Source organism: Paramisgurnus dabryanus, chromosome 1 (genome assembly GCF_030506205.2).
Source record: "Paramisgurnus dabryanus chromosome 1, PD_genome_1.1, whole genome shotgun sequence".
Classification (NCBI taxonomy): Eukaryota; Metazoa; Chordata; class Actinopteri; order Cypriniformes; family Cobitidae; genus Paramisgurnus; species Paramisgurnus dabryanus.
In genome coordinates, this window is record NC_133337.1 from 57,592,647 (window position 1) to 57,604,848 (window position 12,202).

Consider the following 12,202-nt stretch of genomic DNA (forward strand, 5'->3'; position numbering starts at 1 on the left):
ATTTGTAACTACTGTTTTAATTTTACTAAATACTTTAAATGATACCTAATCCAGACGTTAAATCTGTTTTTGAGGTGGGAAATATCCTAAATTCGAGTTGTCTGAAACGATGCATTGGTATCGGAAGAAAAACGTCACGCGAGTGACGCATGTTGTCATCCAAATTTAACCAATCAACGGAGTTTCTGCGCGTAGCGAGCAGCCAATCAGAAAGGCCGTCTTCACTTTTCAAAACCTGCCCGCCATCTTGCACGCTGAAGAAGACTTTTAGGGAGGTAAACGTTTGTTTACCGTATGTTGGTTCGACAAGATTAGTTCATTTTTGGATATATTGTTTTGTGAAGGCAGGGAGCCTACGAATATTAAGGTAAGAAAACAAGACTATCTCTTTTAATCGGTGTATTTGATTATTAAACGTGGTACAATACATTGTCTTTTGAGGACAACTGATATGAGATCACTACCGCTCTGTTTGGTCTCGTTATAGGTCTATTTTACATTATTTTCAGATAACCTCAGCATTTGGGTAAAAGACTGGGTATATCAGTACCTTGATCATTTAACATTAACCACTTAACAACAACAACCGGTTTGTTATGGTGATACAAATTGTAAACATGTTACTTATTGATAAAAGTGTAATGTTACGTATAAAACAAAGTAACGTTATTTGATTAAGAGCTGTTCGCACAATTAGGTTACAAACTTTAATGTTAATCAGTAAACAAATTTTAAAGACGGTCATAAAAAGTAAAAGAGGCATATTCCTGTATAACTACTTATTTTTATACAAAATATCCACCTTCTAACAAATAAATAAATAATCTTCAGATGTAATCTAAGATGATGTTGTTGTGATAATTCTTGCAGGATGGACTCTCGCTTTGCTCACCTGTACAAGCGGGACAGCAGTGTGTCTATGATCAGACTGAAGATGTCCAGACGAAGGTCTCAGTCTCAGAAAGAGAACCGAGAGAAGTTGCAGAACCTGCGCAGACAACTCGACCAGCTGCCTGAGATTGAGCTGTCAATGGATGCATCCTGCATCATAGCTACACAAGACAATGCATCCAAAACAAAGTCTGCTAAAGGTGAATACTTCTTTTTTTTATGTCTTTGTTTTGGCTTGGCCTTATTTTTCTTTATTAACAAGATACAATCGTTCTCAATAGATGTGAATGCTGCAGCCGAGGAGAGAAAGAAGATGCTTGCCCGTTACAAGGAGAACAAGACATTGCAGAAAGAGAAAGAAAAGAGGGAGAAAGAGAAGAAAGGTGTGTTTAAGGTCAGCCTGTATAAACCGCAGCCACTTGGGTATCTGCCATCAAACTCTGCTAGACCAGTCAAAGGCAAGGTGAGTGAATATGAGGTGGTTATGTAGTTGGTTTTTTTTGTCTGTCTTAATTCTCATACTGTAATTCAGAGATGTGTTGCTGATCAGATGTTCTTGATTTCTATTATGTCAGATCGCAGAGCCTAACCAGTCTACAAGAGTCACCCGTTCTATGATGCAAAACCAAAAGGTACCTTCAGTGAAGTTTCTTCATTTAAATTTAAAATTAACTAAAGTTTATACAAAAGTCTTACTGTAGCTCAATACGCTTTATTCAGCCTGCCCCCATGTTGATTCCAAATGAGGCTGTGATGGAGAGGGTGCGCTTTAAACTTCGTGTTTTGTACCGGGGTGCTGGTCACTCAGCCATCAAAAGACAGAAAATACAGAAAAATTTACAATTTTCCTCAGGACAAAGATCTTTAGAAATCATGGACTGGTAAATGAGAAGGGACACAATCTAATTTTGAGATAAGAACAACACAATGTGTACATTTAAATCTGTTTGTTGTTAGCCTGTTGGCTAATCACTAATTTCTAATGTAAGCATGCTCACTTTTCTTTAACTCAGTTTTTCTATAACTAGTCTTATAACTTAGTACATATGTTCAATTCGTACAGATTACAAAAAACAGCAAGGCATTAATACATAAAAAACTTTTCTCTGATACGGTGTTTTTTTTTTTTTTAAAGCATGTTGACCGGAATCAACAGAAGCAAGATTCGTTTCTAAATACAATAAGATTTGTACAAATCATTGGGGGTTCATATGGGGTTTTACCTCTAACAATACGTAAATAGCTTGTTATCAAGTCAATCAGACGTTATTAAGTCAATGTTCATGTTTTGAAAATGATCTACACAAACTGGTGATGTATATTTGGTTGTTGTCATAAAATACTGCATTGTTGCACTATATTTGTATTTTAAAGGAAAAGTAAACAAGCTTGCAACATGAGAAATTATCAATAAGTTAACACAGGCTAATATCCAAAAAGGATATAATATACACTATGTGCTATTCTCATCTCAAATTAGGTCATATGTCCCTTCTAATTTTAACATTCCACGTTTTTTAAGGTTCTTTGTCCTTTTGAATCTTGTAAAACAATGTATTTTCTGTGTTTTGATGGCTGAATGACCAGCATCCTGATACAAAACAATAGGTTTAAAGCACACGCTCTGGATGTCCATCCCTCACAGCCTCGGTTTGGAATCAACATGGTGGCAGACTGAATAAGATGTTTTGGGAGAGCACTGCATTGGGAGCATAAAGATAATACGTTCGATCCTATGGCCACACATATAACCTTGTAAACTTTAAGGTGCCAGTCAGGTCCATTTTCTAAGCTTCCTAATATTGTTAAGGATTCCTAACAACCGGTTTAAATGCATTCAAGGTCAAACACAAGTGGGTACTGAACCATCTTTCATGGCCAATTGTTTAGCAAATTCCGCCTTGAAAGTAATGTTGAATTAATTAAAAGCCAATAACTTTATTGTGCACTTTTTGGTTTACCTACTTTGCACATCGTTTACATTAATGGACAGCTACTTGACACACTGCAATACAAGTCATTTTCGAAATTGGATCTGTCTGGCACTTTAATATAGCTGTCTTTTCTTAATGCTACTATAAATACTGTTAGCTATGTAAACGTATAATACATGGCTAGAGCTTTCAAATAATATCGTTATCTCTTATTTTTATTTTTAAGTTTGTTTTTAGAAGCTTTTGCATCTGAGCTCCTGAATTGACATTTATTTTACACTTTTGTTGTTTATTACAGCTAACAGTTGAAAGACAAGCTGCTCCAAAGAAAGGTTAGTCCTTCATGTTTAAATAGCCATGTGGTCACATCATTAGTAGTAAAAATTGATCTTATTAAACTGTTTGTCTTGATGTAAACTGTACTGCTGTTGTATTAAAACAGTGGAGATGGCACCACCCAGCAGAGCGCCAACAAAGAACAACCCAAAACCGCTGGCCTCTACTAAAGGCAGAATAGCTACAGGTGACCCTCAGTCAAATTGATCTATAAAAATGAGTTTATAAATGGGCTGTTGAATAGTTGAACATTTCTATATGGGTGAATTTTAAGACCATATGAGGTGTTTTATTGTTGTCCTTTCTTTACAGTTGAACCTTCTATAAGAGCTCCGACCACACGGTCAGTTTCTAAAACAAAACCCGCAGCTGTAACTAATCCGGTTGCTGGTGAGTTTTATTTATTAACGTTTTAACTTAGTCTTATTGGTGTGAGAGAAAGATTTGACTCTTGTGTGACCTTGCATCACCCCTGTTTGATATACAGCAGATACTAAAGCTCCCAAAACAAGATCAACCATGAAATGTCCTTCAGCGCCCTCTTCAGGCAAAGATAAAGCTGCACAAGGTAATAACATTACATTTGTTTTATTTAACTAACATTTTTTATTTTGTATATATGCTGACGTATGATGTGTAAATGTGTTATTAATCAGATAATCACTTTATCTTACACAGGTGACACTAAAACAAATGCTGAAAATAAGGTGAGGCACTTGTCTTTGTTTATTCTTGTTAGTTTTCTATGAATTGGTTGCAATTATGAAATAAGATTTTGTACTTAAATAATTTTAGCCTGCTGAGAAAAAGGACACTGCAGTTGATTCTGGCGCTCCTAAAGAAGAGGAGAAACCCAAAGCTGCTCCCTCCTCATTTGCCCCTCAGGGATTTGTGTTCCAGGCTCCTGATGGGCTGAGGTCCTTCCAGCCTGAACCTCTCTCGCCGCGTTCAGCCAGTGCTTTCCTCTCACCAAGGTACCTTATGATCATTTCTAAAAAAAATAACTGACTGTCCTGTTGATGATTTATTTTATTGTGTGTATTAAAGCCTTCTATTCTTCAGTCTGCTTTATATTATTGCTTCAAGTTTTCTGTTTTTCATATAACATGACAAGCGATGGAACAAAAATAAAATATTCTATTTATACTAAATATAGTATTTAAGGTAGTACCATGGTGTATAATATAGTAGTTTTTCTGTTTGTTTTGTTTTGTACATCCTTGATCATGGATGTGGTCTTAGTCTATATTTCTTGAATTAGTATACTTTACTAATACTATTGTCTTTCTCTCTCTCTCTCTTTTTTAGCTTTTTATCTGATCCTAGCACGGAGACCACCTTCCCCTCTCCTCCAAAAGTTGTTCCGCCCGCTCCTACTGTCTCTTCCTCTCCGCCTTCTTTATCAACCCCTCCTCCAGATTATCCCTCCACCCTTCCCTCAGTATCCTCCACTCCTCCTGCCCCATCTACCCCTCAGCCATCAAACTCTGCTATGCCATTACCTCCATCAGTCCCTGTAGAGCCTCAACATGATGTTGCCTATTTCAGGTAAGACAGGCTAATTTGGATGATGTTTTTTACAGTATTGGTAAGATGTTTTAGCAGTATATTTATCTGTATATATTTGTGTTATTGTTGTATTGAAGTGATAATTTACTCAATTGTCCTAAAAATTACCTAATAATTTATTCACCATGAATAAACCATGAAACCATCCAAGATGTGACTGTAGAACGAACAGTAAAGAAGATTTTTAGTTGAAACAATGGTTCTTGGTGATGCAAAAAAAAAAAGATGCTGTGACTTTGGGATACAGGGAAAGGCAGATAAAGGCTCTACAAGAATTAATATTAGTTCATGAATATATTCTGAATATTTTAAACACGGCTGAAAACGGCAGGGCGGGGCCAACTGCCAGCTTTCTCAGGGTTCCCACTGGTCCTTGAAATCCTTAAATGTATATGAATCTGGGGGAAAAATTCAAGGCCCTGAGAAGTTTTTGAATATATATAATATATATATATATATTTATTTATTTATTTATTTATATATTTATATATTTATTTATATATATTTATTTATTTATTTATTTATATATATATATATATATATATTTATATATATTTTTTTTATTTATATATATATTTTTATTTATATATATATATATTTATTTATATATATTATACATACATAGATACAGGTCACTGAAAATGCTTTCCATATTGTTCCCTGTGTGGTGTAGGATAATATCATAAAAATTCTAGACTTTTTAAGCACATGTGCTCAATGTTCCCTTTAAATGCATATATCTTCTGTATGTAAATGTTGATTTATACCAAAATGCTTTTTTGCATAGTTCATGTTTGAAACATGAAAATGTCTCAGGTTATGTATGTAACTGTGAGAAGGGAACCAGATGCTGTCTCTCCCTTACCATACTCCCTGCATCCCTGTAACGCCATCTTTGGCAATATTTCAGATAGCGATATACTTACTGGCTCCCGCGTCACCCTGTCTTTGTCGTTAAGCTACACCATTGGTTGAATTTGATATACACATTCAGACGCACTTACCCCAGGAGGTGTCCCCAAAGTGTCACTGCAGTGATGCAGCGCGAATTCCCTCAAAAGGGAAAGTAGCAATGTATCTTAAAAGCTAACACGATGTAACCTTGCTCCCACATTTAGTCCTTGAATTTGAGGGTATTGGACCTGGAAAGTCCTTGAATTTGAAGTTAACTAAGGTGTGGGAACCCTGTTTTTTTTTTCAAACAATGAGCTGGTTGGTGGTTGTGATGTTTATCCTGCCCCTCATCGACTGTGATTGGATGGCTGTGTAAGAACTGACATTGACGAGCTGAGCATTTCACCGAAAGTTGAATATTTTTCAACTTTTGGCGCAGAATGCTGGCTTTTTTGAAAACCGGCGAGCTTCCATTGGAAACCATTGAAAACATACGGCGGTGTAAAAGCTTTGGTGTGCATGCCCCCATATAAAGTGTTTTGCCTGAAACTATTGACTACAGGTAATAATTATGGATGCACTGATACAAAATGTCTGTGCCCATCCGATATTGGGTAGCTTACAATAAAATCTTCTGATACCCATGTACTGTATACCCATAGTTTTGCTTTTAACTTTCAAATCCATATGTCATGAAATCCTACAAAATGCAGAGCAAACAAACTACAATTCTGTTGTTATTGTCAACTGATTCAAAACATTCACACAGCATGAGTTATGATGTTTTTACATTCCTTTTGATTCCCAGTAGGGCTGAATAACGATTAATCGCGATTAATCGTTTTCAGAATAAAAGTTTTTGTTTACATCATATATGTGTGTGTACTGTGTATAATAATTATGCATAAATAAATACACTTGCATGTAGGTATTTAAGGCATATTTACATGTGTATATAAATGTTTATATTTATATATAATTTATATTATATATAAATATTTAATCTATAAAAATTTTTTTCTTAAAATTATACATGCATGTGTGCATATTTATTTATACATAAATATTATACACAGTACACACACATATATGATGTAAACAAAAACTTTTATTCTTCAAACGATTAATCGCTATGCAGCCCTAATTCCCAGGATATAATCTGCCCTCATTACCAGCTATTTTTAAACAATCCGATGATGTCAGATAGTGGGAAAAATAACTTTTTTGTTCACTGTATTTGCTTTATTGGCTCGGAAAATAATTAATGTTGATCTTTGATGTCCTGAGGGCAAGCAGTAACAAAAATATTATGATGTATTTTAAGTATAATCAAAAATATGAAAAATTCTTCATCCGTAACTATTCACAACTAATGTTCTGGGTTTTATTTGTAATCTGTATTTTTAGGGCAGCGATGGTCAGTGAGACGGAGCGTTTGACTGTCCTATCTGAATTGTGGCAGTCACGTTTCGATGATACTTCTATTCCAGAGGAGAGTAAGTGTTCGCCCTCAAACAAAGAATTCAGCAAGCCAACAATCTCGTCCATACACTAAAGTGTATTTCTCTTTACTCCTGCAGCCAGAGATCTGATGCGTACCGCTGTGGGTCAGGCCAGATTACTTATGAAGGAGCGCTTCGGCCAGTTCAGCGGGCTGGTGGATGACTGCGACTTGGGCCGTGGAGAGAAAATAACCACTTGTACTGACTTGCAGGGATTCTGGGACATGGTTTACTATCAGGTGAAGTGGATTGAATGCAAAAATGTGCCAATATATCTTTTGGATTTCTCTAAATACTTTTATTTTGTAGGTTGAAGATGTTACCAAGAAATTCAATGCCTTAAAAGAGGCAGAAGCAAGAGACTGGAAGGAGGAAGCCAAACCTGCTCCCAGAAAAAGAGTGGTCATCAAAGTAAGATATCAGCAATATACATTTGTTGTTGCATTTTTTAGGTAAACTGTATTTTTGATCATAGATACTACTATATAAAAAATCTGGCTTAACCAGTGGTGTGAGGTTTTTTTGGGTGAGGCTAAATGGAGTGGCACAATGAGGTGTAGATTTGGTTTGAACATTGGGGGGCTAAAGTGTCAACAGTACATGTTTTATTATTAAAATATTGGGTAGGGAGTTGTAATTGGTCATTTTTACCATTTACCACCCATCACCCCTAGAAACTACGCCCCTGGTTTTTGGAATGGGGCTAACTGTCCAAACTACATGTGGGTCAGATGTCTCTCTTGGTAAAGATGCTCTATGATCAGCTGATAAGTCTTTCTGTGTGATGTTGTGTCTTCAGAAGCCTCCTATTCCAGGGGGGAAGACTGCCACGGGTGGAGGTGCCAGTGCCGCAGCTAAAGGTCGACTAGCTGCTATAAAGGCTGCCATGAAAGCCAAGCAGGCAGCAGAACAGAAAGCCACCGAGACCTCAGAGCGCAACCAGGAAACCCCGAGCTTGGACCCTGCCAACACAATCCCTTTACAGACTGTGGTGTTTCATGGAGGCTTCTTTCAGGTGGAAAGTCCAGTCAAGCCATCTGGTATGAATGAAGTATATTTACTAACACTTGCAATTTATAAAAAGATGATTTGTTAAGGAAGTCATCTACCCATATACTTTGCAGTAAATTGATAAAAAAGAATCAAATTTTACAGAAAACTTTGTGCGCCTCCACAAGTTGTAAATATTTTTACATTTGATGTTATGGACTCTTCTTTTCTTTTTTTTAATAGTTAACATTCTTATTTTCAGGTGTGGTTAGACGATCGTCTCGAATCAGTGCGGTCAATTCACCTCAGTGTTCCAAGTTTACTACTCCAAGCAGGCAGTGCAGATCCAATGCAGCTTCTCGTGCCTCGCCTCTTCCCTGCATGCCTACCACACCTCGAAACCATCAACCTGACGTATTACCCGTCTCCACTCCTCAACATGCCGAGCCACAGTCACCCAAAGCCCCACAGATCAGCCCTGAGCACAACCAAACTTCACCAGACACGGAGCACTGTTCCAACAACCAACCTCGGTTCGATTTAAGCCCTACCTGTACCCCTCGCATCCGACCAGATGTCAGCATTGAACCAGCCAAAAGTCCAGCAGAACGATCACATGACTCCCCCAGCCAATCAGAAACACAGCTTCCTGTTGCATCTTCAGAACCATGTCCTCGGCTTGAGGAAAGCATTGAAGAGTCTATGGTGTGTAGTCCATCACCCCAAGAGAATACAGAGGAGAAAATGATCTCTGAAGCGGGTTCACGTGTCCCAGTTGAAGCAGATGCCTGTTTGGGGTCTGAAGATGTGGATGGTGAAGTTGCAAGCATTTGTGGCCCCGCCTCCCCAGTCCTGACGCCTTTCACACCAAGCAAAGATCTCAGTAATGATAGGTAAGCTTTGCTATATGATACCATTGTGACAGGATTTTGCTAGTTGATGGTTTTTAAACTCTTTGCTCTGTCTATACAGCTCTCCAACTAGTACGGATGTTGAAATGACTGGAAATCAGGATTCTGAGGTGATTATCTACCAAATCCAAACTTTTTATATATTAAATTCATATTTAATAGAGTGATGGCAAGCTTTATTTGTTTAATTTTTTTATATTTCCAAGTGTGTTGCTGATTTGGACTTTGAGCGTTACCTGCAGCCAACAGTGAGATACAGCATCTCTCCAGTGCCGACACTTGTAGAAGAGAGATTCTCTCTCGGAGCAGTGGATGCCGAGATGGAGAGCCCAGCGGCTCAGCTAGAAGAGCGCACTCTGGATATTTTGGAAATGCCTACGGGTAATTCACAACTCTCACACACTAAATCATGATGTATTTAATGTTCACATGTGGTAATGGTTTTTGGGAGCACATGGGCACTCACATATTCTCTCTTGCACTCCTGTCTCAGCACTTCCAAGGATGCTTTTCACACCCCAGACTGATCAGGTGGATTTTCTTTTATTTCTTTTTTGAACTGTTATTTCCCTCTTTATCTAACAAGGTTCCCATGGTTTTTCTCCAGTGAAATTCTATGACACTTTAATTTATTCACTATGTACTAGATCAGTGGTTTTCAAACTGGGGGCCATGAGATGGTGCCCTAGGGGGGGCCCTAGTTTTATGACATTTTATGAAATACATTAATTTATCATGAATTCTGTGTAATTAAACCAAAAAAATAAGGCTACTAACCAAATGACTACTTTTTTGTATAATTTAATGGGTTTTTTTAAATTAAAATGTTGAGTTTTAGAACAGTTTTTTGTCACAAATTTTCTTTGGGGTGCCGCGAAGGAATGCACCGTACACAAGGGGGGCCGCATGCTGAAAAAGTTTGGGAACCACTGTACTAGATAGACTGTCCTCTAAATCAGTGGTTCTCAAAGTTTGTCAGCATGCGCCCCCCCTTGTGCACGGTGTATTCCTTCGCGTCCCCCCAAAGAAAATTTATGACGACAAAACAGACTTAAAGGGGCCATGGCATGAAAATCTGACTTTTTCCATGTTTAAGTGCTATGATTGGGTCCCCAGTGCTTCTATCATCCTAGAAAATTTTAAAAACATCAACCCAGTAACTTAGTTTTGGTAAACCATTCTCTACAAGCACATGAAAAAATAGGTCGTTGAAATTTGGCTCTCCTTATGATGTCATAAGGAGCTCTTATTATAATAATACCACCCCTTAATCTGCACTATCCAACCACAGCACTGCCATTTAGTGCAGAGAAGAGCACAATTGAGTTTTAATTGCAACAAACCACCATCATTGTGATCAGTGTAAGAAATTCATCAGCTCATTTTGCATTTTAAAGGACACACCCAAAACAGCACATTTTTGAACACACCTATAAAGTGGCAATTTTAACATGCTATAATAAATTATTTATATGGTATTTTGAGCTAAAACTTCACATACGTGCTCTGGGGACACCAAAGATTTATTTGACATCTTAAAAAAGTCTTGTGCCATGGCCCCTTTAACATTGTATAATTTAAAGGGACATTCCACTTTTTTTTTAAATATGCTAATTTGATTCTTACTGTTTTTAAATCGATTCAGCTGATCTCTGTGTCTGGAGATCATAGCTTAGCATAGCTTATCATAATCTATTGAATCTGATTAGACCATTAGCATCGCGCTAAAAATTACTTAGCTGATTTAACATGGCTGCAGCAGGCATAGTGATATTACGCACTGCCCGAAAATAGTCCCCTTGGTTACTTTTAATAGCAGGGGACTATTTTCGGGCAGTGCGTAATATCACTTTGCCTGCTGCAGCCATGTTACATCAGCAAAGTCATTGATTATTATGCCAGTCTGAGAGTATACTTCCTAGTCATATCTGCCAGGATAATCGCAGCTTTAAATTTTCTGTCAGTCTTAGTACACAATGTAATTACAAGAGTCAAGTTTTAAATAGGAAAAATATCGAAACTCCTTGGATATTTTTACCGCAATGCTAATGGTCTAATCAGATTCAATGGATTGTGCTAAGCTACGGTAAAGCTGCTAGCACCAGACCCCGAAATCAGCTGAATGGATTCCAAAACGGTAAGGGGCTGGACACACCAAAACTTTTAAACGCGGCTGAAAACGCCTTGAGGACGCCGAATGCCAGCTGTTTTTCAGCTGAGTGCCAGCTTTCTTCAGCTGAGCGCTTTGGTAGCTGTGATACTTCACATTGACGAGCGGAGCTTTTCTCCCAAAGTTGAATCTCTTTCAACTCTCGATGCTCAGCGGCGAGCGCGGAACAACCGCCGAGCGCCGGTTTTCAGCGCGGAAAAAACCCGCTAGCTGCTGGCTTATTTGAAAAACGCCGAGCTTCCATTGGAAACAATTGAAAACATGCGCCGGCCGCGGGCGTAAAAGTTTTGGTCTACACAACCCCTAAGAATCAAATGTTTAACTCTAGGGGAGCTGGAAAATGAGCATATTTTTCGGGGAAAAAAAGTGGAGTGTCCCTTTAATGTTTTGTTTAATTTAAAAAGTAGTGCTGTTCGTAAGTAGCCTTATTTCTTTTAGGTTTAATTACACAGAATTCATGATAAATTAATGTATTTTATTAAATGTCATAAAACTGGGGCACCAGTTTGAGAACCACTTCTCTAAATACACTCAAATATAAATGATCTCTTAAAATATTTAGATTATTAATTTCTGTCATTTATAGGTCTGTATTTTCAGGTTTTTATAACCCATGGAAACCTTGTTGTACCCTTAATGTCAAAATCTTTAAAACAAATCACACTTGTGTTGTTTACTCTGACAGGTTGGTTGTCTCTCTTTATTCTCAGATGTTGGACAATCTGTTGCTGTTCACCCCAGAGAAGAGGGACAGAGTGAGACAGTCAGTTTGTGAACGTGACCTGATGACATTCACGCCTCCCACACACAAATAAGAGCACATCCATATTCATTGTCCCAGAGTGAATTTTATTCATGTTATAAGTAAATTAGATTAGTTTGATACTTACTTATTCAGTGTTTTGACACAATTTTTTGTACTTTATAATGAGGACATTTAGATCCAGTTATATATCTATGCAGGTTTGTTCTGAGAAAATATTGTATCTTTTAAAAGCTTTTAAA

General features: G+C 37.5%; 1 protein-coding gene across 3 annotated transcripts; it reads left to right on the forward strand.

Annotated features, from left to right (window-relative positions):
- The first annotated feature begins 113 nt into the window (after window positions 1-113).
- Window positions 114-12,166, forward strand: dlgap5 (discs, large (Drosophila) homolog-associated protein 5). Of its 3 annotated transcripts, none has more exons than XM_065242554.2 (20): window positions 114-367; window positions 871-1,091; window positions 1,173-1,354; window positions 1,467-1,523; window positions 3,124-3,157; window positions 3,268-3,348; window positions 3,474-3,551; window positions 3,652-3,729; window positions 3,840-3,868; window positions 3,957-4,135; window positions 4,470-4,709; window positions 7,032-7,120; window positions 7,205-7,365; window positions 7,436-7,537; window positions 7,926-8,166; window positions 8,379-9,009; window positions 9,089-9,137; window positions 9,234-9,408; window positions 9,521-9,558; window positions 11,908-12,166. In XM_065242554.2, the coding sequence occupies exons 1-20, from the start codon at window positions 150-152 to the stop codon at window positions 12,010-12,012; spliced, it is 2,988 nt and encodes a 995-aa protein (XP_065098626.1). In that variant the 5' UTR covers window positions 114-149; the 3' UTR covers window positions 12,013-12,166. The 3 variants fall into 3 exon arrangements, with proteins under 3 accessions (XP_065098626.1, XP_065098625.1, XP_065098627.1); XM_065242553.2 differs by having other exon boundaries at window positions 3,649-3,729; window positions 11,908-12,165; XM_065242555.2 differs by lacking the exon at window positions 9,521-9,558 and having other exon boundaries at window positions 3,649-3,729; window positions 11,908-12,161.
- Window positions 12,167-12,202: the final 36 nt, after the last annotated feature.

Bases quoted from the DNA above. Each gene is read 5' to 3' on its own strand.
- dlgap5 (XM_065242553.2), top strand. From the start codon at position 150: ATGTTGTCATCCAAATTTAACCAATCAACGGAGTTTCTGCGCGTAGCG. The intron at 3,730-3,839 runs GTAATAACATTA...TATCTTACACAG, and splicing joins CAAAGATAAAGCTGCACAAG to GTGACACTAAAACAAATGCT. The intron at 7,366-7,435 runs GTGAAGTGGATT...TTTATTTTGTAG, and splicing joins GGGACATGGTTTACTATCAG to GTTGAAGATGTTACCAAGAA.